We start from the raw sequence: 23,621 nt of genomic DNA on the forward strand, positions 1-23,621 counted from the left end.
AAACTAGCCGGGCGAGGTGGCGGTCGCCTGTAGTCCCAGCTACTCGGGAGGCTGAGGCAGGAGAATGGCGTGAACCCGGGAGGCGGAGCTTGCAGTGAGCTGAGATCAGGCCACAGCACTCCAGCCTGGGCAGCAGTGCGAGACTCCGTCTCAAAAAAAAAAAAAAAAAAAAGCGGGGGGGATTGTAATCCCTACCAGCCAGGAACATAGTGAAGATTGAATGAGGGAGCATGTGCAGATGCCTAGCATAGTGTCCTGCAGATACTAGATAAAGGATCTCTTAGTGTCGTTCACCCAGGTTTCTGACAAACGTGCTGAACTCATCAGGGATGAGGACAGGGCTCCTGGGGGAGGGGAGATGGTAGAGCCCTGTGAACCCATCACTCAGCACCCGCCCCTCATGACAGCTGCTCCACCAGCTTCGCATCCATAAGGACATCAGGAGGCCTTGTCAAGTGCTGAAGATAAACATCGCCAGCACCACATTTGGTCTCGCTGCAATTTTCCGAGAATAAAGAAATGGGAAAAGTGACAGACAATCATCTCTCCAGAAGCCAGATTTGCTAAAGTCCTCAATGTACCCTGCCCTGAGTTGGAGGCTGTGGAGCCTAGGAGGTCACAAGCCAGAGTGGGAAGGGCTGGACCGAGAGGCATACTGCTTCCAATTGCTAGTCATTCAGAAGACCTGCTTTAGCTCATCTCAAATGCCTCATCAGGCTGGGCGTAGTGGTTCACACCCATAATCCCAACACTTTGGGAGGCCAAGATGGGCAGATTACTTGAGCTCAGGAGTTTGAGACCAGCCTGGGCAACATGGCAAAACCCCATCTCTACTAAAAACACAAAAATTAACCAGGCATGGTGTTGTGCATCTGTAGCCCTAGCTACTTGGGGGCACTGAGGCAGGAGGATTGCTTGAACCTGGGAGGTTTAGGCTGCAGTGAGCTATGATGGTGCCACTACACTCCAGCCTGGGCAACAGAGTGAGACCCTGTCTCAATTATTTTTTAAAATGCCTCACCAACCACAGGACCCAGTGTTGCCTTGAGAATGTGAGCCTACAACTCCCGGCTGCAGATGGAGTGTATTAAGTCAGAATGTAGAGATGACTGAGGAAACTGGACATTGGACACTCCCTTCCCTTGCTCTGCTCTCCCTGTGAGCCCAGTGCATAATTGGTAGATTGAAGAAGGGGGAGGGAAGGAATAGAGAGAGAGATGGCAGAAGCTTCTAGACAAAACTTCTCAGAAAATGGGAGTTGGTCTTGGGATTCCCCCCTTCTCAAAGCCCAACCACCTTAGCATAGACCTCTCTTCAGTCCCTTCAGCCAAGATGTATCACTGGCCCAGCCAAGGTCATTCATTCAGTAACCATTTATTAGATTTCTTTTTTTTTAGACAGAGTCTCGGCCTGTCGCCCAGGCTGGAGCACAATAGCATGATCTTGGCTCATTGCAACCTCCGCCTCCTGGGTTCAAACGATTTTCCTGCCTTAGTCTCCCCAGTAGCTGGGATTACAGGTGCCCGCCACCATGCCCAGCTAATTTTTGTATTTTTAGTAGAGATGGGGTTTCACCATGTTGGCCAGGTGGGTCTCAAGCTCCTGACCTCATGATCTGCCTGCCTTGGCCTCCCAAAACCATTTATTAGATTTCTAACCTGTGCCGAGCAGTAAAGCTCCCCAAAGGATCACTACCACCCATCTTACTAAGGGTCCTGGTTGAGATTGGTGCACTGAGTATACAGAGGTCAGGGGAAGTGTCACAGAAAGGCATGGTTTGAGCTCTGTTCCAAATAGTGGGTTGGAAATTGGCAAAGCAATGGTGCTTCAGGCAAAGGGACCCCCACATGCAAAGACATGGAGGCATGACAGTGTCTGGAGCACATGACATATGGGAACTGTAATGGGCAGTGAGACTAGAAAGCTAGATGAAGTCTAGATTGTAGAAGACCTGGGTGTTAGGGTGCAGGGTGAGGGCTTTGTCATAAACTGGCAGGAAACTAAGAAAGGTCTTGGAGCAGCAGTAGGATGTGATCTCAACTGTGTTGGAAAAGTCTTTCTGCATGAGAATAGGGGAACCCAAGGGAAAAAATTAAATTCAGAAAGCCAGGTTTCAGGGTAGCAAGAGTGAGCTCACAGTCAAACCACTGAGCCACAGGCAGGACTTCCATACTAAAATCCTCAACAGAATTTTTAAAGATTCTTATCAGTGGCTCAGCTCTCCTGGCCTCACAACTTGCTTTGGGATTAACCCTCTAACACCACTTTCTGGCAAATGAATCATGGTCCCACCAAGGATTAACACTGGGGTCCTTCTTGGCTGGGAGATAGACTCAGAGCTTCAAACCACTGCAGCTGCAAGAGCACGCAGGACGCCATAAATGAGGCTCGCTATATGCAGGGGAGGCAGCAAGCCCTCTTGGAGGGGCCTGTTGTCTGAGCTTCGCCTACAGCTGAAGAGATAAGAACCTACAACTGCAGCCACAGGAAATGACAAAGCAGTGACTGATCGGGGAGCTGCTGCACAGGGCTCATTACGGCGCTTGCCAGTGGGCGAGACACCCTTATCAGGGAGAAAATTGCATCAGGCCTCCTGAATTACTAGCGATTGGAAGCAGATTTCTTGGGACTCACTTTGTTAGATACCTAATGAGCGGGATACAGGCGGGCAGAGCCCAAAGCCGGCGGGGCGAGGGACAAATGTCTTTGTTAAACAGAATTTGTCAGTTTCCGCTCCAGGCCCCCTGGGGAGGGTTCAGGGCCAGCTAATTGAATTAAGAGCATGTGCGCTCCAGCGAGAAGGCTCAGGGCGGGGCGAGACGCAAGCAGGCCGGAAGGCGGGCACTTTCAGCACCAAGGACAGCAGCTGCAGCCTGGCTAGTCTGTAATTGCCGGGCAGGCTGGAACTGTTGCATTTTGCATGACTGGGGATCTAGGGGATGGAATGGGTAGGAGGAAGGCAGAGGATGTTGTGGGGAGGAGGGAGACAGGTGACCTGAGAAGCCTCAAGCCTGTGATGCCATTGGCCTGGTCTGTCTCAACAGACCCAACTCTGCTAGCAACAGTGAGTGCTGGGAGGAGTGAGGAAGGCGTGTCTTCTCCCCAACCATGGCACTTATATGTGGTGTGGGCAGATGCAGCAACACAGGGAGCAGTGGGCTGAATGCTGGGTCTGAGCTAGTGCGTGGCCATGCATCTCTTTGAGCTTTCAAAGTCAATCTCCAATTACAGTCTTAATGAACCAGGATGTGCTACAGCCATGAAGCCACAGGGACAGGGGCCACTTGTCAGCCCCAAGCTGCCCCAGCAGGCAAGGCTTGTCAAATACAGAAACAAACACGCAGGCTTGTGGGGTGGGCCAGCAGCTTTCATCCTACCTGGAGGAAAGGAGAGTGAGGCAAGGCTGGGCTTGATTAGGAGGAGTTAGTCTTGGGATGAGTTAGTCTCCAAGGCTCTCCCCATCCTTCACTGACTCACCATCTCCTATGGATTGGCTCTTTCTATGGTCTCGAGCAGCCTAGCCCTCTCTGTGGTCTCAGGCAAGCTCCCTTCCTTGAGAAGCAAGGGGATGAGGGCATAATTTCCTCCCCGAAATGTGAGCTGATTGAAGCTGTGGAGTCTGGAGATGTAATGCTGACCCTAAAGAATGAGAACTATTAGGGAGAATTTAGACATGATGGGTCTCTTGGTGCCCCTCACCTCACATGACAAAAGCAACTCCCTCTGATGTGCCCTGCAGGATCTGTGCTGTTTAGAGGTCTAAAGATTTCACTATAAAAGTTACCTCTCCACCTTGCCTCCAAACCCCAGGCCAGATGGATCCTGACAAAGTTGAATGGGACAGGGGAATGGGAAGGTGGGCAGAGACATGCGGGGGGGGAGGTACAAGCATGGAGCAGCCATGGGAGCAGATCCTGGCCAGGGTCAACCCCAGGGTAGGGCAGGACAGAACCATTGAGTCTGGCAGGCACTACAGGAAGGGTGGCTGGAGCAGGGATGGGCAGGATAGACTTAAAGTCCATAGGTACTCTGCCTTGCCTGCCCTCCTTCCCAGAGCTCACCCCCACATCACCCCCTAAGAGACTGATAGGCTAAAGGCACTGGTCTGGACTGAGGGGTTGTTCTCACCTTTATTTTAGCTTTGTGATGAAATTAAATGGATTATACATAGTAAATTTCAGAATCCACGTAAAAGTACCTGGTGAGTGCCCAGCTCAGCTCTGACCAGGGGCTCAGTAAACGTCAGCTCTGGGTTATTGCATTGACCCATCTGGTGCTGGGGCCACACTGAGTGGATGTCAGGGAGACAGGCTGTGGGGGAGGGAACTCCCTTGCAATTGTCCCTGCTTTCAGTACTGACGGGGACACCTCTAGAGACCTCTCCCTTGATTTCATTACTTCTACTTCCTCTCCTAACTGGATTAGATGGCAGTCTATGAAATCCAGGGCATGGAGATTGGCTTTCTGCCTGGAAATGAGCAGAAATGTCATTATAGGTCCTGAATCAGCATCTCACCCCAGCCCCAGGGGCCACCTGGTCAATGGGAAGATGGTCTTTGCCCTGTATTTATGCTTTCCTTCATTCTTTCCTGCATTCATCCATCCATTCATCCACCCACCCATTCATCCATCCACCCAATATGCATTTTGTAGCTCTTCCTCTGCAGTCAATCTGGTGTTCAGCTGTTCTGAGAAGGAGACAGATGTGGCATTTTTTCCTATCTAAAACACATGGCCCAAAAACCCTAAACCATCTGACTCAGATGCTACCCTGGGTGTCTTCACGTCAGTGGGGAACCTCCAAGTGAAGCCCGCCCTCCATGAGCCATAGCTACTGAGAGGACCAGGTGGGAGAGACCACCAGGCCTGACGCCCACAGACAAAACAGGCCCAGGAATCTTGATCATGAAGTGCAGTAAGTGGCCTGCCAAAGTCAGCCTCGGGGTCCCCCAGTGTCCCACTCTTCCCATTCCCAGAGTCTTGTTATAACTGCTTTCTCTTTGACGTTGTCTATTTTGCACCCATTTGATGGGGAGTTGGGGGATATAGAGCCCACACTTAGCCAAATGCCTCTGTGTACTTGTGTGACTGTCCCTTACTCTATAGACATCGCCAGAAACATCTTCGCCTTAATGAATTTCTGCACAGCAAAGTTTATTTGAAAGTGGCATAAAAGAAAAATTACTTAAAGAATTTCAGTGGTAAAGTGAAGGGTTCTTGTCCCAGTTCATTGAGTTAGTATGCATGGACTTTCCTATAGAAGAGCCACTTAAAAAGAGGCCCACCTGCACTCATTCCCTCTCTGGTTGTTCAGGGTCAAACACCAGGGCACCTCTAACTCTGAGCGCATCTGTACTAGTTGGCAGTGTGCCCATTGCTCTATTTATTTCTAGCACAAGACTCCAGACAGTGGAATAATTTGTCTGCTATGCAGCCAAGAGAGGATTCCAACAGCTGGTGCAGGGTGGAACTGGCTCACCTTTGAGGTCCCTAAAAACCCTAGGACTGCATGATTCTTTGAACAATGAGTGTGTTTTAGAGATAACCATGAATTTCCAACAGGGCTTTAAAGTAACCCCTCCCCAAAGGCAGCACAGACATGTCCCTAAGCCCAAGGAACTTAAAGTTTTATTTAAAAAACAAAAACAGGCCGGGCGCGGTGGCTCAAGCCTGTAATCCCAGCCCTTTGGGAGGCCGAGACGGGCGGATCACGAGGTCAGGAGATCGAGACCATCCTGGCGAACACGGTGAAACCCCATCTCTACTAAAAAATACAAAAAACTAGCCGGGCGAGGTGGCGGGCGCCTGTAGTCCCAGCTACTCGGAGGCTGAGGCAGGAGAATGGCGTAAACCCGGGAGGCAGAGCTTGCAGTGAGCTGAGATCCTGCCACTGCACTCCAGTCCGGGTGACAGAGCGAGACTCCGCCTCAAAAAAAACAAAAACAAAAACAAAAATAGCAGCCAGGCACAATGACTCATGCCTGTAATCCCAGCACTTTGGGAGGCTGAGGCGGGCAGATCACAAGGTCAGGAGTTCAAGACCAGCCTGGCCAATATGGTGAAACCCCATCTCTACTAAAAACACAAAAATTAGCCAAGTGTGGTGGCGGATGCCTGTAGTCCCAGCTACTCAGAAGGCTAAGGCAAGAGAATTGCTTGAACCCAGGAGGTGGAGGCTGCAGTGAGCCGAGATCATGGCACTGCACTCCAGCCTGGGTAAGAGAGCAAGACTCTGTCTCAAAAAAAAAAAAAAAAAGAAAGAAAAGAAAAGAAAAGAAAAGCAAAAATAGCTTAGAGAGCAACATGAAAGCACAGACAGCCAACTGCTAGATCAGAAGAACCCAGAAAATCTACAAGTCAGTGTGAGCTGAGACGTCAAGGCATCCTTGGGTGGTGGGGAGGCTGGTATTTGAGTGGCATCAGACTTTAGACACATGAGAGTGATAATCCTGCCAAGGGAGAAGGAGAACAGGAAAAGAACATGGAGGGAGATGAAGGCTCATCAGAATATACAGAGAGGAGAGACTCTCTGCTTAATGGGTGGTAAGATTGAAGGATGATAGAGGAGATGAAATGGAAAATAGGTCTACATAGCAAAGGGTGTCAAAAGAGTACAGGATTTTAGAAGCTGTTGTTGCTGCACCAAGTTTGGGTGTCAGAGATGGCATAGTTCATTTATTCTTCCACCAAAAATGTACGGAGTGCCTACAATGAGCCAGACACTAGGGATAGACAAGGTTCCTTGCTGACATAGGACTCATGAGGAGGCAGTTAAGAAGTAAATGCATTTTAAAATTTTCTGGTAGAGTAAGTGCTATGAACACAGTAAAATGGGATAAATGAATAGAGAGTATATTGGAACTGGGATTACTTTAGATAGAGTGGGCCTCTATCTCAAAGAGCAGGAACCCTCTGAGCAGGTCATATCTGGGCTGAGACTTGAATGATAAGAAGCAGACAGCCACGTAAAGATCCCCGAGGACCTCCAGGAAGAGAACAGCAAATGCCAAGGCCCTGAGGCAGGAGAGAGCTTGACTTGTTGGAGGAACAGCAGGGGCCATGTAGTTGGGGCCCAGTGAGCAAGGGGCAGATGGTAGGAGGTGTGCACAGGCCAGCCATGCAGGGCCTCCTGAGCCATGAGGAGGAGAGGCTTGGGGTGTAGAAGGTGTGCTTATGGTAGATGGGCAGAGAGAAGGGGCCTGTTCCAAAGTTTCTCTGTACCTTCTCTTCTCAGAGACCAGAAAACTTCTTGACACCAAACAACAGCAAGGCTCTTCCTACCTTGGACCCCAAGATCCTAGATGAGAAGCTGGGAACCATCCAAGAGTCCTGGTCCAAGGACACAGTGAGCTCCACAATGGACTTGAGCACGTCCATGCCACGGGAAGCAGAGGAGGAGCCTCTGGTGCCTGAGACGTCCCGCGACACAGTGAGTGTCTCTCCCCAGGTGGGAAGGGCCGGGGCAGTGATGAGGCCATGGGAAGGGGACTTAACTGCCATCTGCAGGACTGGTTCATGCCTCAGGTGGCCAGCAGACCTCCCCTTAGGCACACTCTGCATGTGAGTTACCCTAAAGTCAAACGGCTGGGAGCTGTGGCTTCTTCATTTGCAGGGTCTCTTCACCTTTTGAGTGGAACTCCTGTGTAATTTCTTTCAAAACAAACACATGCAACACTTGGAAGCCAGGGTTCCATTTAGGTGTGTAGGCATCAACCCAGAACTTCCTGAGGTGCACGGCCACTGGGTAGTGGGAAGCACTTTTAAGAGATTCATTTTAACTTATAACGGGAGAAACTGGGGCTCAAAAAAAGAGGACACTGGCTGGGCATGGTGGCTCACACCTGTAATCTCAACACTTTGGGAGGCCAAGGCGGGGGGATCACCTGAGGTCGGGAGTTTGAGATCAGCCTGACCAACATGGAGAAACTCTGTCTCTACTAAAAAAATACAAAATTAGCCGGGCGTGGTGGTCATGGCTGTAATTCCAGCTACTCAGGAGGCTGAGGCAGGAGAATCACTTGAACCTGGGAGGTGGAGGTTGCAGTGAGCCAAGATTGCGCCATTGCACTCCAGCCTGGGCAACAAGAGTGAAAATCCATCTCTAATAATAATAATAATAATAATAATAGAGGTAAGAGGACACGAATTTTGGTGACAGAGTCTGTGTCCTTGATCATGGGAGCTGCTGTGTCTTCCTGTTGCCTGTTGAGCAGATGCTCAGAAAGGGCTGGTGGAGGTGGCCAAAGTGACATCCTAATTTGCTGAGGAGTCAGTGCTGGGTCTCAGCTCTTGATGCAGAGCGCTAAAGAATGGGCTACCAAAGAGACAGTCCAGGGAGGTGCTACCCAGTAACCATGGCTGAATTCTTGGGTGGCTTCCTCCCTTCTTCCACAGCGGGTCCCATGGGGAACACTGCTCTGGAAGATCTTGAGATAAGGCCCCAGACAAGGCCACCAGTCCATAGGGAAGTCCAAGCCACCCCCCTCCCAGGACCTGACCTCCTCCACCAACAGCCCCCTCATCTTCCCCTGGCACTTCTGCACCTTTCTGGAACGTGTCCCATCGAACGAATAGGAAGGCTGGCTGTCTGCTGGGCATGCCCAGGGTTCTTCCACATGAGCACCCCTGCCCACCCGGGAGCAGGGCCGTCCTGCTCATAGGCCATCTTTATGATTTCCTCCTGTCACCTCTGGCCCTTGAGGAAACAGCCCTTGGGATCAACATCCAGCTCAGCCATAAACTGCATTGAAAATTTAAAAACCCTATCTTTGGAGATTTGGGGCAGCATGAATAAGCCACTCCTCCTGCCCTCTCCACATCCTGGCCCCGTGGTTCCCCCTTCTTGTGCCTCTAAGCAGAGGTAGTAAAGGAAAGAGAGGCCAGGTGCATGGCCCGCATCTGTAATCTCACCACTTGGGCCAGCCGAGGTGGGAGGATCACTTGAGCTCCGAAGTTTGAGACCACCCCTGGCAACATAGTGAGATCCTGTCTCTACAAAAAATTCAAAAAATTAGCCAGATATGTTGGTGCATGTCTGTAGTCTCAGCTACTCAGGAACCTGAAGCAGGAGGATCACTTGAGCCTGGGAGGTCAAGGTTACAGTGAGCTGTGATCGTGCCACTGTACTCCAGCTTGGGTGACAGAGCAAGACCCCGTCTCAATAGAAAAAAACAAAAGAAAAGAAAAAACAGGCCAGGAAAGAAAGAAAAGGGAAGGTGCCATCACAGGGAAAGGCACATGGGAAGGGAGGAGAAAGAAGGCGTTCCTCCCCGGTCTCAGCCCTGCGGAGGGCTCAGAGCAACCTCTCCTGCTCAGCTGCCCAGGAGGGGCCAACCAGCCAAGCCTCAGCTCTCCCCATGCTAAGCCTCCACCTTCCCCCAAGGATGCAGACCTCAGCCCCTGACCCACACTACCTCTGCAAGCAAGAGCCTCAAGCACCTCCTGGCTGGACAAGCCTCTCACATCAGTCACTTGGGCACTGACATAGCACAACCAAGGAGGAGGAAGTACCCAGCCCTGCTCCTGGTACTGGGCATGGCAGGGAGTCCTTCATTTGCAGTCTGCTGGTAAAGCCTCCAAGGTCTGAACTGAGGTCAGTAGGTCTGAGAGTCTGGATTATTTGAGAGAAGCCAGATACAGATATCTTAAGACCATGGATTTGTCTGTGGGAAGTGAGACACAAATTGTGGGTGGGTTGGGTTGGAGTCTGCACTATGCTTATAAAATTTGATGATGATGATGATGATGATGATGATGATGATGATGATGATGGTGATGATGATGGTGGAGGAGGAGCAGAGAGGAAAAAATAGAATGGAGGAAGAAATGGCCTTTAAATATAGAATGGATCTGAGAGGTGGGCAATATAAACAGTGTTTTCAACATCTGAAAGAATATTAGAATAACATGGGTAGCGGGCAAGTCTTGATTTTCTCTTAAGAATTAAACCAAAAGAGATGGGACCAGGCTGCAGCTTGAGAAGTCAAGGTTAGCCATTAGGAGGAAGTGTTTTTTGGGTGTTTGTTTGTTTGGAGATGGAGTTTCGCTCTTGTTGTCCAGGCTGGAGTGCAATGGTGCGATCTCAGCTCACCACAACCTCTGCCTTCTGGGTTCAAGAGATTTTCCTGCCTCAGTCTCCTGAGTAGCTGGGATTACAGGCATGCGACACCATGCATGGCTAATTTTGCTTTTTTTTTTTTTGAGACTGAGTCTCACTCTGTCACCAAGCTAGAGTTCAGTGGTGCAATCACAGCTCATTGCAACCTCCCCCTCCCGGGTTCAAGCAATGCTCCTGCCTCAGCCTCTCGAGTAGCTGGGATTACAGGCATGTGCCACCACGCCCGGCTAATTTTTGTATTTTTAGTAGAGACAGGGTTTCACTATGTTGGCCAGGCTGGTCTCGAACTCCCAACCTCAGGTGATCCGCCTTCCTCGGCCTCCCAAAGTGCTGAGATTACAGGTGTAAGCTACCACGCCCAGCCAGGAGGAAGTATTTTTAAGCAACAGTAATCATTGTCAGTGACAGAGGAGTGAGGAAAGAAGGAAGTGGCCTGAGCGTGCTAGGCCGGAGTTCTGGGAGGCTCTGGGTGATACCCAATACCCACAGACTGCAGAGGTGTTGTGAGCTGGGTCTGATGGAGAACTCACTCAAGCATGCCCACCCTGGGCATCACCTCCAGCATGCCCATCAGTGGCTCATTCACCCAGAGAGAGTGTTCCTGGTCCCTCTACCCTCCCTCTTGCTGCACACCTGGTGAGGCCTTAAGGACTGGCTGCTAGCCCTGGTTTGCTATCAGGTTAGGGCCACTCAGCCACCACCATCCAGCCCTTGAACTAAAGGGCTTACTTTACTGACTTACTCGCCTCTGGGCTCCAGAGCCCTGCCCAGGCCTGGCCCAAGACAGATGTTGGTAAATGCTAGTTGGGAAATGGAATAGAACCCCTGGCTGGACAGCAAGAGAATCAGAAAGAACCTTAGAAAGTATCTAGACTGATTCTCTCATTTTACAAAGGGTGGCAATGAGGTGGCCCAGGGATGGGTAGGAATGGGCCTGCCCAAGGCTTCCTGACATGGCAATCTCATGCTGCCTTGCATCCAGCCAAGGAAATACTGGATGCTACAGAGGCCTGCATGCTCAGTCGACCTGGCACCATTGGGTCCCCCAGAGACTCACAGAGTATCCAGGGCGGTGGGTATGTCCCTCTCCCTTACCCATCCCACTCTGTTCCAGGCACCCCGCCCCTCTTTGTTCCTGACTCTTGGCTACGTCCTTGTTTATCCTCTCACCCGTGGTACTGTCCCCCAAGTCAGTTCTCTCTCTCACTCCCTCTCTCACTTGCCTTCTCGTTCTCACTCTCTCACTCTCCTCAGATTTACCAGGCTGGCTATTTCTACCTCTGACACTTTGCCCTAGAGGGGGCCTAGAGACCCAGCCCCCAACCCCAGCTCCTACCCACTGGCCAGAGCCCAGAAGGATCATGGCAGGACCCAGACACACATGTTCAGGTGGCCAGTAGATCCCAGTTACAGGCAATAGAATGTGGGTGGGTAGCAACAGTGTACAGCTCCATGACAAGCACAGGTAGCCTAGCTGTGTAGCAATGGGTCACCGTTCCATAGCAACCAAACAAAATTACATAGCAATGGATGAACTCAAGCGACCATGAGGCACAGTGACAAGCAGTCGAACGTGGCCATGGAGCAGTGGAGTGTCGTTGCATAACAATAGACCCAAGCTGTAGAATCATGTCACACAGCCCTGCAGTGCAGGAGGGTGCAATCATAGGAATGAGTACGGAGCACAGTGTGGAAGCCATGGGCAGACGTACAGAGTAGTAGCACTGGGACACAACTGAGTAACAATGGCACGGTCACAGTGTGTGCGGCTCCTGGACATGCGGCCAGGGAGCGGTGGCCGGCAGCAGGTCCCAGGGCGAGCAGCAGGCGCCAGTGACATGGCAGTGGTTGCATAGTAGCCAAATGAAGAACTGTCTCCCTCATGCTGGGCCGTTGTCTCCGGCTGAGCCTCTTGGCCTCCCCTGATTTCCGGAGTGTGTTTGTCTATATCCAGTCTCATCATGCATTCCCCAGAGCCCGAAAAACAATTTTATCCCTAATTCCCTTCAGATCCTACTTCAGCTTAATAAGAAATTGAACAATTTTCTGGAGAGAAAAGCACCTTGGAAGTGGATGAGAGTGGAGAAGAGGAGGTCTATGCCTCTCTGTGCAATGCTGCCTGCTGCCCCTGGTCCTGCCTGTCCCACTCCCATGGTTCACTAAACCCACTGCGGCTCCCTGCCCCTGGATGTGCCCTTGATCTACCTCATTTTCAGGCTGCAACCCAACCATTTCTTCTCACCTTGGAACACTTAGTTTTGATGCAGGCTTTCAAGTTCCGTGTGGTTAACATGGTTCAACATGCAGGTCCTGGGTGGACCCACCGAGGTCAAGTCCCATGGGTATGTATGGTCTTGGGTCGAGTGTAGGGCCTCAGGCAGAGGTAGAGGAAGCCTTATCACCCTTCTGAGCAGCTCAGAAAGCCATTGGGAAGAGGTGAGCCTTTAAGTGAGTATGAAGAGTGAGGTGCTAAGGTTCATCCTGAACACAGCAACTCTCCAAATAGTCAACAACCTGCGAGCATCTGCCCTCCACTCTCTGGGCACCCTGATCCCACCTCACATGGAGCCAGGCCATTTCTCCCGATGCCAGGAGGGGAGCAGGTAAGGCAAGGGGACTCCATGCCACCTCTAGATGGACCAACTTCCACCACAAAGGGCTTCTGAAACACCTGCCATGTGCCTGGACTCCCCATTCCTCCAGTCCATCAGAGAATCAGAACTCTCCACCCTGCCATGTGCCCAGCACTGTGTCCAGCTGGGGCAGGGACATGGGGACAAAGAGAACAAGGACCTCAGTTCTGAGAATTCCCCAGTGGACAGGAGCAAGCCATACCCAGGGAGACGATTAGTGGCATAGAGTAGGCACACAGTAAATATTTGGTGGTGGATGAACAGACAAAGGAGGGGCATGGTTGGGACAATGTAGCTTTTTAACTGCCACACTTACCCAGCACTCCTGGACACACCTAGTGAGCCCTCAGTGAATGAGAGAGAGTTGGGGAGGTGGTGGATGGGGGAGAGGCAAGCAAGGAAGTCTTCCTGGAGGAGGCGGGCTATGCTTTGGATAAAGAAAGGCAGATGTGCTCATTTACTGTGAAAGAAGTGTGTATTCAGTGTTGTTTCCAGCACAGAAATTCAAGGACAGGGTCGCTTCCCTCCTCTTCCTGTCTCTCTCCCTGTCTCTCCTGCGCGCTCTCTGTCTCTCTCTTTCTCTCTCTCGCCCTCCCCGACTCTCTCTCTCCACTTCTCTCTCCTTCTCTCTCTCTCTCTCTGACTCCTCTGTTTCCCTCCCTCCTTCTGCCTTGCTCAGAAGAGATTTGTGGCAGACCAGAGGGCCCTCATACCAGGAGATGAATAATTGACAAGGGTTGTTAAAAGATTCAGTGGAGTTTTTCCAACCTCCTCACGCTGGAATAACTCATTTCTTTCATTCTGTCTTTGAAAGCCATTCCCCCCTCCCTCCACCTGTCTCCTCCACATCCCCGCCCCCTCTGAGCATACCGCTTTTGTTTCTCTTCCTTTCTTGAGTCTGCTAGACCCTAGAACGATTCAGCCTTAATCCCTCAGTTTCTCTAAATCCTCTTCCCCAGCTGCCCCCACCCCACTTACCCTGCTCCGGAGGTGTAGGTTGACTTCAGCAGAGACAGCCCCAGATAATGAGCACAGAGAGGAAGGAGGACCAGGGAAGCTGTGGCCTCTGTCAAGTCCCACTGTGCCAGAGGTGGGCTCGGTCCTCAGGAAGGCAAGCCTCCCAGCACAGGGACCCCTTTCCTCGCAGGCAGGCAGAGAGGTGCTCTGGGGACTCTGGGTGACCATGTGCCTTGGTTTCTCCATCTTAGCACAGAAGAGGTGCTTGCCCTACCCTACCTGCCCCTCAGGATCAGATGGGAGAGGTGAGGCCCCCCAGAAAGGGCGGCTGGCTGTGTACCACAGACACCCTGAGCCTAGTCCTTTCTGTCCGGCTGGCATGGCCCTGGGGTGACCACCTATCCCTGCCTGTCCAAGACTAAGGGGTTTCCAGACTATGAGGTGTTCAGTGCTTAAACCAAGACAGTCCCAGGCAAACCTGGATGGTGGCCACCCTACATGACATGGAAACCTCCCCTGACCCAGGTCTGCCCCACTGGAGGTTGCCACACCCTCTACCCTGTCAACCTCCCTCATCCACAGGGCACACCACCCTGCCTAGCCTGGCCCAGCTCCATGCTGTCCCTGCACTCACAGTGCTCCCACTGCTCCTGGAAGTGACCTTGAACTTCCTTCCCCTCTCTGGGCCCCAGTTCCTGCCTCTGACAGCACAGGAGGTTGGAGCAGATGTTCCTGAGTGCCCTGGGGCTCCTGCACAGTGGCTGGAGCCTTGGTCCTGCCCCCAGGCCCAGACCCAGGATGGGGTCTGCAGCCTGGTGAGGACGTCAGCAGTCAGACCCAGCCTCCACTCCTCAGCACCACCTGGTGGAAGGTGATGAACTCTGAGCAGGAGTCTTTTGAGGCTGCCAGCAGCAGTTACCAGGGAAGGGACTTGGAGCACCCCTGCACACTGCCCACATTGGTGGCAACAAGCAGCAGGAACATCAGCCTAGAGAGGTGACATTGCAAAACCTCGGGAGCCTAGGATTGGCACCCAGGAACAGGAATAAGCAGGCCCCCCAGGGCCACTGGTTCAGGCACCAAGCCCAGCCTGGGAGCAGGATCACCCAGGGCCTGGGAGTACAAGAGGACCCAGGCCCCCAGATCCTTTGGAACCAAGAAAGACTGAGGAACTATGAGAGAAACAGGGAGTGAGACAGAGACAAAGAGCAGAACCAACCAGGGTCCACCCAATGGCCTCCAAACAGACACCCCGACTCAGTGGCCCCTTCAGGCCATCCCACACCAGCCACAAGATGTGTTCCCAAAACACTGGCCACCCCAGCCTTCCTGCTTCCCTTCCTCAGTCTCCATAGCCCCTGACTCTACTGCCCAGCGTGACTACCCCATTTGCTGGGTTTGTCCTCTCTCCCAGTCACCTCTCCAAGCATCCCTGTTCTGTGCAGCACACACTCACCAGCTCCTACCCAGGCCCAGCTCCCCACAGGCAGGAAGGCTTTTCAGGGCCCCAACCCTCCTCAGCTCCTCCCCTGCACTCTTGCAGTCCCTCAGCTGGGAGCACCGCATGCTGACAGGGGCTGGAGGGGGTCCCACAAATAAATACTTAAGACGGGGCAACAGACCTGAGCCATGGCTGAGAACACTCACCAGCTCTTCTCCCCTTCCTGTCCCTCCCCCAACTCTGACCTTTTCCTCTCCAATTCCTAAACACAATCACACACAGTGCTTACCAAGCATTTTAGCAAGGAAGGGAGGGAGGGCAGAAGAGTAGAAAGGAAGAAATAAGGATCACATCCCACATGTGTCTGTTACCTCCCTCTGCAGACCCCTCCTCTCATCTGCGTAGCTCTATGCAGGTTTATGTTCCATCTCCACCACTCCGGAGCTGTGTGACCTTGGATAAATCACTCCACCTCTCTGATCCTGTCTCCTCATTGTTAAGTGGAGGGAATACTGTCACCCTGTCCACCTCTTGAGACGATGGGGAGAATTAACAAGAGAATGAGGGGCAGTGTGTTGGAAACTGTAAAGGGTTGTCCGCTTTGCAGGAGTCTTAACAGTCACTGTGTTCGTGGGACCCTGCGATCAAGGCTGAGTATAAAAAGGAAGCAAAAATACCCCAGGCCTCTCCCTCTGACCCTTTCTCTGGCAAGACTGTTCTCAGACCCCTGACCCACTTCTCCTCCCTCCTTCCCCCATCCCTCGGAGTCTCAGCGGGCCGTTCTTCTCCATCCATCACCTGAGACTAAAGAGATTAATAAACGAGACTCATAACTCAGCTACTGGGATGCAGCAGATATTTACGGCTCCATTTCAATTTGCAGAGAGATTAAGTGTTTGTCGATTTATTGTCTCTTGGTGTGTGCAAGCGGCTGAGCAAGGCCCCCTGCAGGCCAGTCCCCTCCCCCACTCCACATGCGCTGCACATGTGTGTGGGCTCCTCAACTCCCACCCCCAGCCCCCGGCCCTGGGGCTGGTGGGGAGCCTGGTGCTGCTCTGCCAGGCAAAGCTATGGGCCACTCGGGTGGGCCTGTCTTCCTGACCGACTTGGCCAGGTACCTAAGCTGATTTAGAGGACCAACTCACACTCCTCCAGCTTTGTCCCTCCCCACCTGGCCAGGTAAATGTGCCCCAGATCCCAAGCTCCACACTTCTAGAACACTCTGTCAGTACCCAAGACCCCCAAATGGGCCTGAACCTGCTTCTTCTTTCTCCTCCTCCTCTTCCTCCTTCTTCTTCTTCTTCTCCTTTTTGTTTTTTGAAATGGAGTCTTGCTCTGTCACCCAGGCTGGAGTGCAATGGTGCGATCTCGACTCACCGCAACCTCCACCGCCCAGGTTCAAGTGATTCTTCTGTTTCAGCCTTCCAAGTAGCTGGGATTACAGGCACCCACCACCAGGCCCGGCTAATTTTTGTATTTTTAGTAGAGACAAGGTTTCACCATGTTGTCAAGGCGGGTCTCACACTCCTGACCTCAAGTGATCCACCTGCCTCGCCCTCCCAAAGTGCTGGGATTACATGCGTGAGCCACCGTGCCTGGCCTGAACCTGCTTCTGAGGACTACGCAAGCTTAAGTCTACACTTCTAAGGGTTGAATACTTTTGCAGGGGTGCACCCTGAGGCCCAAGAAGCAATGGCTCTTTGCAGAGGGCACATGCTGGGAGCCTCCATTTCTGTTCTTGTACTGGGCACTACAGACATTAGGGATGGGCCTGGAGAGGTGAGTCGTCCATAGAGAAAGCCCCCCAGCTTAACTGGGGAGAAGTCTGCAAAGGCCAAGGGAAGTGAGATAGCATGAAAAGGAGCATCACCCCAGGGGCTAAGGGAGAAGTACTGAAACGCCAAGGATGAGCAGTGCTTTAGGAGCCAAGAAGGGGCCACATGAGCACAGGCAGCAAAAGTATCTGGTGCCCCCAGCCTCCCCAGACCCCCACCTGTCTCTCCCTTCCCTCTTGACTTTGTATTCTGGCACATGCGCCTACTCATTCATTCATGCATTCATTCATTTGTTCGACCAGGGTTTTGAGCATCTACTCTGTGCCAAGTCTGGTTATCTCACCCCACAGATTCCTCCACTCATTTGTGCAGCCCCAGCAGGCATGAGTTCCATTTCCACCACCCAAGAGCTGTGTGGCCTTGAATAAATCACTCGACCTCTCTGATCCTGTTTCTTCATTGTTAAGTAGAGGAAATACTCTCCCCGCCTCTTGAGGCTTTTGAGAGGACTAACAGGAGAGTGGATGGCAATACATTGGAAACTGTAAAGGGCTGTCCACTTCTGCACTTTGCAGGAGGTTTGTTAATAGTCATTGTGTTGGTGGGATCCCTTGAGATCGAGCGGAATGATGGGAGGCAGCACAACTCACCCAGGCGTTTCCCTCTGACCCTCTCTCCAGAAGTTCACTCCCAAGATATGTGACAGTCACATAAAGATAAGGGTCCATACAAGGGTCCTTGTCCTCAAGAAGTCCCAATTCAGCAGGGAGACTCATCAAGAATGGCTGGAGGAGGGAGTGGTCAGGACTGGGGCTCAGGGTCCTCCGGGGATTGTGGGAGCTCAGAGGGGGTCTACCTAATCCTAACCCCCATCCACTCCCACCCCAGGCAGGGCACACTTTCTACAGAATGCCAGGGTAGTCTGTAGATGTCACTGTGATAAGCAAGAGAGAAAAGTCAACCAAGCGGCAGTGGTGGTTAGTATGAAACCATAACAGATCTTTGATTTGTTGGTGGAAGGGAAACGAAATTCCTCTTGTTCCTGCAAGAGGAATCTGTTGATCTGTTGAGTGGGAATTACTAGTTAGTGTGTGTGTGCCTGTCTCTCTCCAGGCTTGGCCTGGAGTCTCACCAAAAGGCACTGTGGGGCCCCAGGGCTAGTCCCTTCCCTGTCTGGACCTCAGTTTCTTTATCTGTATTGATGGAGTGAATGCCTCCCTCCAGTGAAGGATGAGAAAGTCTTAGCGGTGTGGGGGAAAGAACGGATGGGATGGGTGGAGTAGTGAGTGGACTGGCCAAATCAGGGCCTGCCCTAAGTACCCAGAAGGTCAGGCTCAGAGGAGATGAGAACGAGGTCACTCCAGGCAGAGGCCACCCAGGGAGAGAGAAAATTACTGCAGAGAGCGTGTTGGGCAGGAGGAGCATCAGGAGACATTGAGTCAGTTCTGACTTAAGGAGTCAGCCTGACTGACCCCTCCCCTCCTGGGCCTCCGTCTCCCCTCCTGTGGAGTGAGGAGCCTGGTCTTGACAATTTCCTCTTTCATCCCAGCAAACAAGGCAGACAGAGGCGGGACAGCCTCCTGGTGCTGCTCCTTAGTGAAATGGCTGGTGCTGCCAAGCCTTGCTGTCCATCTTTAATTAAATGGTGGGTGGGTGAGGCAGGAGTGGAGTGCTCTCGGTAACTAAAGCCAAGATGATGAGGCCATAAATTGCTGAGGGCTTGAATCATCGATTGGTGAGAGTGAGGTGGACTATAGAACCAGAAGCGACTCGGGAGAAAGAGTTGCTAACCTGGGAAATGGGGCTGGTCCCTTCTGTACTCTGCAAGCCCAGCCCAACCTTAGCACTCATTTTAATAACACTAAGTGTTCTCATCAAGATTCACTGAGCTCTTACTCTGCACCCAGAACTTTGGTCATAATCTCATGTAATCCTCGCTCCAGCCTGAAAAGGAACATACAATTATCACCCCCACTTTATAGGAGAGGAACCTGCTGGTAGCACAATAACCCTCCCAGGGCCACCAGACAAGACTGAGGAGAAGTCTTGGTCCAACACACGTCTGGGGTCTCCAGTCCAGTGCCTGAGCCTTGGCCGAGCCTGGTGACTCGGAGGTCAGGAGCCTGGTGAGCTTGACTCACCATCTTCCCAGCCTATCAGGGAGGAAGAGCTGCCTCAGTTTCCTAGTAAACACCAAGACAAGCTCTGTGGCTGCAGCCCCCACCCCCAGCCGAGGCCCACCTGGAACATTTGAGAGTACAAGCAAGGCCTACATACCATATGTCCAAACCCCAGGTAATTAAAATATAAATCAGGCAGAAGCTAGCAAACTCCTAAATATGTTCCATTCCTCTACCTCAATAAATACACCTTATGAACAACCTCAAGGAATTCTCAGCTTCCACACTGGCCCCTGGCAGTGTGGGGAGAGCCACTCCCAGGCCCCCACCCCTCAACCCCACCCGTCCCCTTTTCTTCTCACACAGCTCAATTTCAGTCCCATACCTATGAGACTTTGCGAGCTCTTTCGAGTGCATAAGAGTATACTGCCACCTGCAGGAGGACAGGCCCTGGAAGCAGGGGAGTGCCAGGATCCCAGTTACCCAGGGTGAGGTCTAAAGCTGGCACAGGCTCCAGGTGGGCACGTCCACCTTGGGACCACCAACTCCTCACCCCATGGGAAGGGTTGTGCCCCAAGAAGGGCCAGAGCAGAACCTTCCAACCCACGGGGCCCAGGGCTGGAGTCCCTCTTGTCCAGGGCTAAAGACAGAACTGTCCCTCCCCCAACTCTCACTCCTAGCTTGGTGACTCTATCAGGGTGCACTCCTGAGTTCAGATTAAATGTTTTTCAGTACAATCCAATTTCCTCCTGACACACAGACTAGAATAGCCCAGTCCATGTGTGCAGACACACACATACACACACACACACACACACACACACACACACACACACACACACACACGGTGCTAAATATCCAATCAAGTCCGCAGATAATGGAGACCAGCCAGTTCACTCCCAGTTTAATCAGATAAAATGCTCATTCATCGGCTCCTGCCAGCGGCTGCCGTCCCCTCCTCAGGGCGGAGTCAAGGGGGCGGCGAGGGCCTGTGGGGGAAGGGGCTGAGACCCAAGTAGCTTGAGCATGTGGGCTGTGCCTTTAAATCTTCAAGGAGGGGGGACTGCGTTGCCCACGGGGGACTAATTATCCTTCAGCCTTTAGCCAGCTCTTACTCAAACAGACAAAAGGGGGCTCAGCAGCTCTGGTGGTACTGAGCCTCTGCAGCAGAATTTTTTTCACTCTCAGATATGCAAATCCACCTCCACAGGGTGGACCCTGGGGTTGGGCTCCAGAGGGGCTCAGGGATTTGGAAGGACCGGGAAGGGCAATGACAGCTGGACCCTCTCAGAGGACTAGTTTGGGACTGGAGGCATCTCGCTCTTCCTCCTCAGGCTGGGTAGGGAGCCATTCAGTAGGGAGCTGCCAGGCTGGTAGGGAGGATCCTGTGGAGGCCAAGATGAAGACCCCACCCTCCTGCCTTCTCCTGTATGTGGGTGGAGGGCTCCTGTGGAGGGCCAGTGGGCTCACTCAGAGAGTTGGCTCAGGATCTGGGAGCTGACTGTCCAGATGGGGCCCTCCTGTCCACCTCAGCTTCCCTCCTGCTAGGACACAGCCACCAGGTGACCTGTCCCAAGCCCAAATCTAGACATGCTACCCCCTGCCCTGAACCCATGCATGGTTCCCTTGCCTGCAGCAGGAGCCCCTCAGCCTGATGGGCCCTGGGGCCTCTGAAGCCCCTTCCTCAAGCCTTTACCTGAACCCAGAATATTCTACCCACGCTCAACGGCAGTGGTGCCTCCTCCCAGCTCCAGACCCGTGCTCCCAGCTCACTCCACCTTGTACCCCTCCCCCACCTCTACCCCAGGTGCCTGGCACTCAGTGGGTGCTCAGTAAGTGTGTGCCCACGGAATGCATAGAATGCCCCTTCCTGAGCAGCTTGGTGGACCAGAGGTGGTCTGGATCACAGAGGTGTTTGCCTCCTACTCAGCTCCCAGCCAGCACCTACAGGAACCTCAGTCTCTTTAGCTGGGAAAGGGGGACAGTGCTAGCCCTTACCCCCAGGCTGGCCGTGAAAACCTCACAGTGCCTGGAGCAGCTCTGTGAGCCATGAAGAGCTTCCGGTGCCTTTTTTTCCACAGCAGAGAGTGAACAGGACAGTGTAGGAGACTGCAGAGGGTCTGGGAACCAGATTCTATCCCTCTCGGTCCCTCCAAGACCCTCGTTACACCACTATAGGCCATTCACTCAGGGAATCTATCCACTACAAATGGATCTGTGCCCCACTCATTCCAGACCCCCCAAGTCCTCCACCAGCCATCTCAACAGAACAACCTGGACCTTAAGAATGAGGGGAACTTAAAAACTCTGGGAGAAGCCAGCGCAGTGGCTCACGCCTGTAATCCCAGCACTTTGGGAGGCCAAGACAGGAGGATCACTTGAGACCAGGAGCTTGAGACCAGCCTGGGTAACATAGTGAGACGCCGTCTCCACAAAAATTTTTAAAACATTAACCAAGCTTGGTGACACGTGCCTGTAATCCTAGCTACTTGGGAGACTGAGGTGAGGGAATTGCTTGAGTCTAAGAGGTTGAGGCTGCAGTGAGCCATGTTCCCGCCACTGCACTCCAGCCTGGGTGACAGTGAGACCCTGACTCAAACAAAATAAAAACAAAAACAACTCTGGGAAGATGGTCAGGAGGCAGGACTGGAGATGTGCTTGGTGCAGAAGGTCTGGCTAATCAGAATTTGAATTCTGAGGCTGGGTGCGATGGCTCACGCCTGTAATCCCAGCACTTTGGAAGGCCAAGGTGGGCAGATCACGAGGTCAAGAGATTGAGACCATCCTGGCCAACATGGTGAAACCCCGTCTCTACTAAAAATACAAAAATTAGCTGAGCATGGTGGTGCATGCCTGTAGTCCCAGCTACTCGGGAGGCTGAAGCAGGAAAATAGCTTGAACCCAGGAGACAGAGGTTGTAGTGAGCCAAGATCAAGCCACTGCACTCTAGCCTGGGCAACAGAGGAGACTCCATCTCAAAAAAAAAAAAAAAGAATTTGAATTTTGAGACTGACTCTGAGAGACCTGAGGTGGTCAGGGGGCATCCTGAGAGACCCAGCGGGGAGGGTACCCACAGGCAGCGGGAGTGCTCCCCCCAGGAAGCCCCCTCCCTTCATTGCCACCTGCATCTGTGAAGTCTGGGCCCTGGATTTCCATTACTTGGGCAGTGGGCAAGGCTGAGTAGGCTGTAGAGAAGGTTCCCATGGGGGACTGTCAGGGATGGGGAGAGGGAGGTGTGAGAGGAACCATGGCCAAAAAAGGCCAGGTGACAGGCAGGGGAGGCGGGGGCTCTGAAAGGACCAACTGCCTTGAGGTTCAAGCCTCAAGAGGCAAAGCTAAACACAGGGATTACCAGGGTTCTGATGGCTGAAGCACTTTGTGAAGCTCTGGGGTGGCCTGGAGTCTGGCAGCAGAGAGGTGGTTTTCTGCAGCACAGGGCTGGGGAGGAGGCTTGTGGCCTAGGCTGGAGGCAGGACTGTGATCTGCCTGGACAGAGCACACGGGGCATGTAGCATAGGCCTGGAGGCAGGATGGGTGGTCTCACCCCACCTCCTGCTCCCCTGTGACACTGAGCTTCCATCACTCTAGTCCCTTCCCTGACCCACGGTCCCTCCCAAGTCTCAAGATAGTCTAGGCCTCCTTGGATCCCCCAAGAGCCCCACATGTCCAGACAGGGCTCCTTCTCCCAGGCAGAGACATGGCAGATGCCCCCAGTATCTCTCCCCTCCACACCCCCACCCCAGTGTGTTCTCTCCTGGCCTGGGTGAGGACAACAAATGGGACACAGTGGGCACACACAAAAATAATGAGAGGGAGGAATGTGAAGATGAGAGCCTAGAATTCAGGCCTGGAGAGCACAGTCATCTAAAGAGACGAGGCTCCAATAGCAGGATCTCAACCCCTCCAGCTGAAGATGACCAGGAACTGCATGTTTGTTAAACATGCAGTTTAACAAAGTTGGGGTTATTGTGGATCGTTGTACTAAGTATCGTTGTACTAAGGGGGATGCAACCATGGGGAGTTGCGGGGCATCCCGGAAAGAGTGTGTGGAAGGACTTCACAGATTCAAGCTGGTATTAGAGTATTTGGGGAAGGGTTTGAGGAAACAGGCTTTGCTCTGGGTTAGATGGTATCAGGAGGCTGGCTTAGAATCAGCATTCTAAGAGTGGGTAGGTATCATAGGAGTTCTCATCTGGAAGGCAAGAATGATGATACTAATAAAGAAGCAGCAGTCACTCATATTAACCAGGAAAGGGAGTTTGGTCATTTTTGGGCTTTGCACAGTGACTATGTTTTATCTGTGTTCACACACGTTATAGAGTGGTCACAGCGTGGCCTGGTATGATGTTGCGAATGACATTCAGCAGCAGGACACCAGGGTCCAGCTGAGGCCGCCAGCTCCCGGCCACCAGGGGCCGCTTTTCTTTGTTGGTAGCTTCAGACAGCAACCGAGAAGAGATGGAAGAGACAGATGTTACTCACACAACACATGCCAGGCACTGTGCTCAACGCTAGATGGACGTTGCTCACGTAATCTTCACCAAAGCCCTCTCCTCATTGTACAGATGAGGAAACTGA

General features: G+C 52.5%; 1 protein-coding gene across 1 annotated transcript in view; it reads left to right on the forward strand.

Annotated features, from left to right (window-relative positions):
- Positions 1-23,621, forward strand: part of CCDC33 (coiled-coil domain containing 33) — a 100,858-nt gene that overhangs the window by 53,731 nt on the left and 23,506 nt on the right. The window contains exon 11 of the mRNA XM_010375992.2: positions 7,235-7,429. Within this exon, the coding sequence (XP_010374294.2) occupies positions 7,235-7,429 (195 nt within the window). The remainder of the gene's footprint in view (positions 1-7,234; positions 7,430-23,621) is intronic.

This window comes from Rhinopithecus roxellana, chromosome 5 (assembly GCF_007565055.1).
Source record: "Rhinopithecus roxellana isolate Shanxi Qingling chromosome 5, ASM756505v1, whole genome shotgun sequence".
Classification (NCBI taxonomy): domain Eukaryota; kingdom Metazoa; phylum Chordata; class Mammalia; order Primates; family Cercopithecidae; genus Rhinopithecus; species Rhinopithecus roxellana.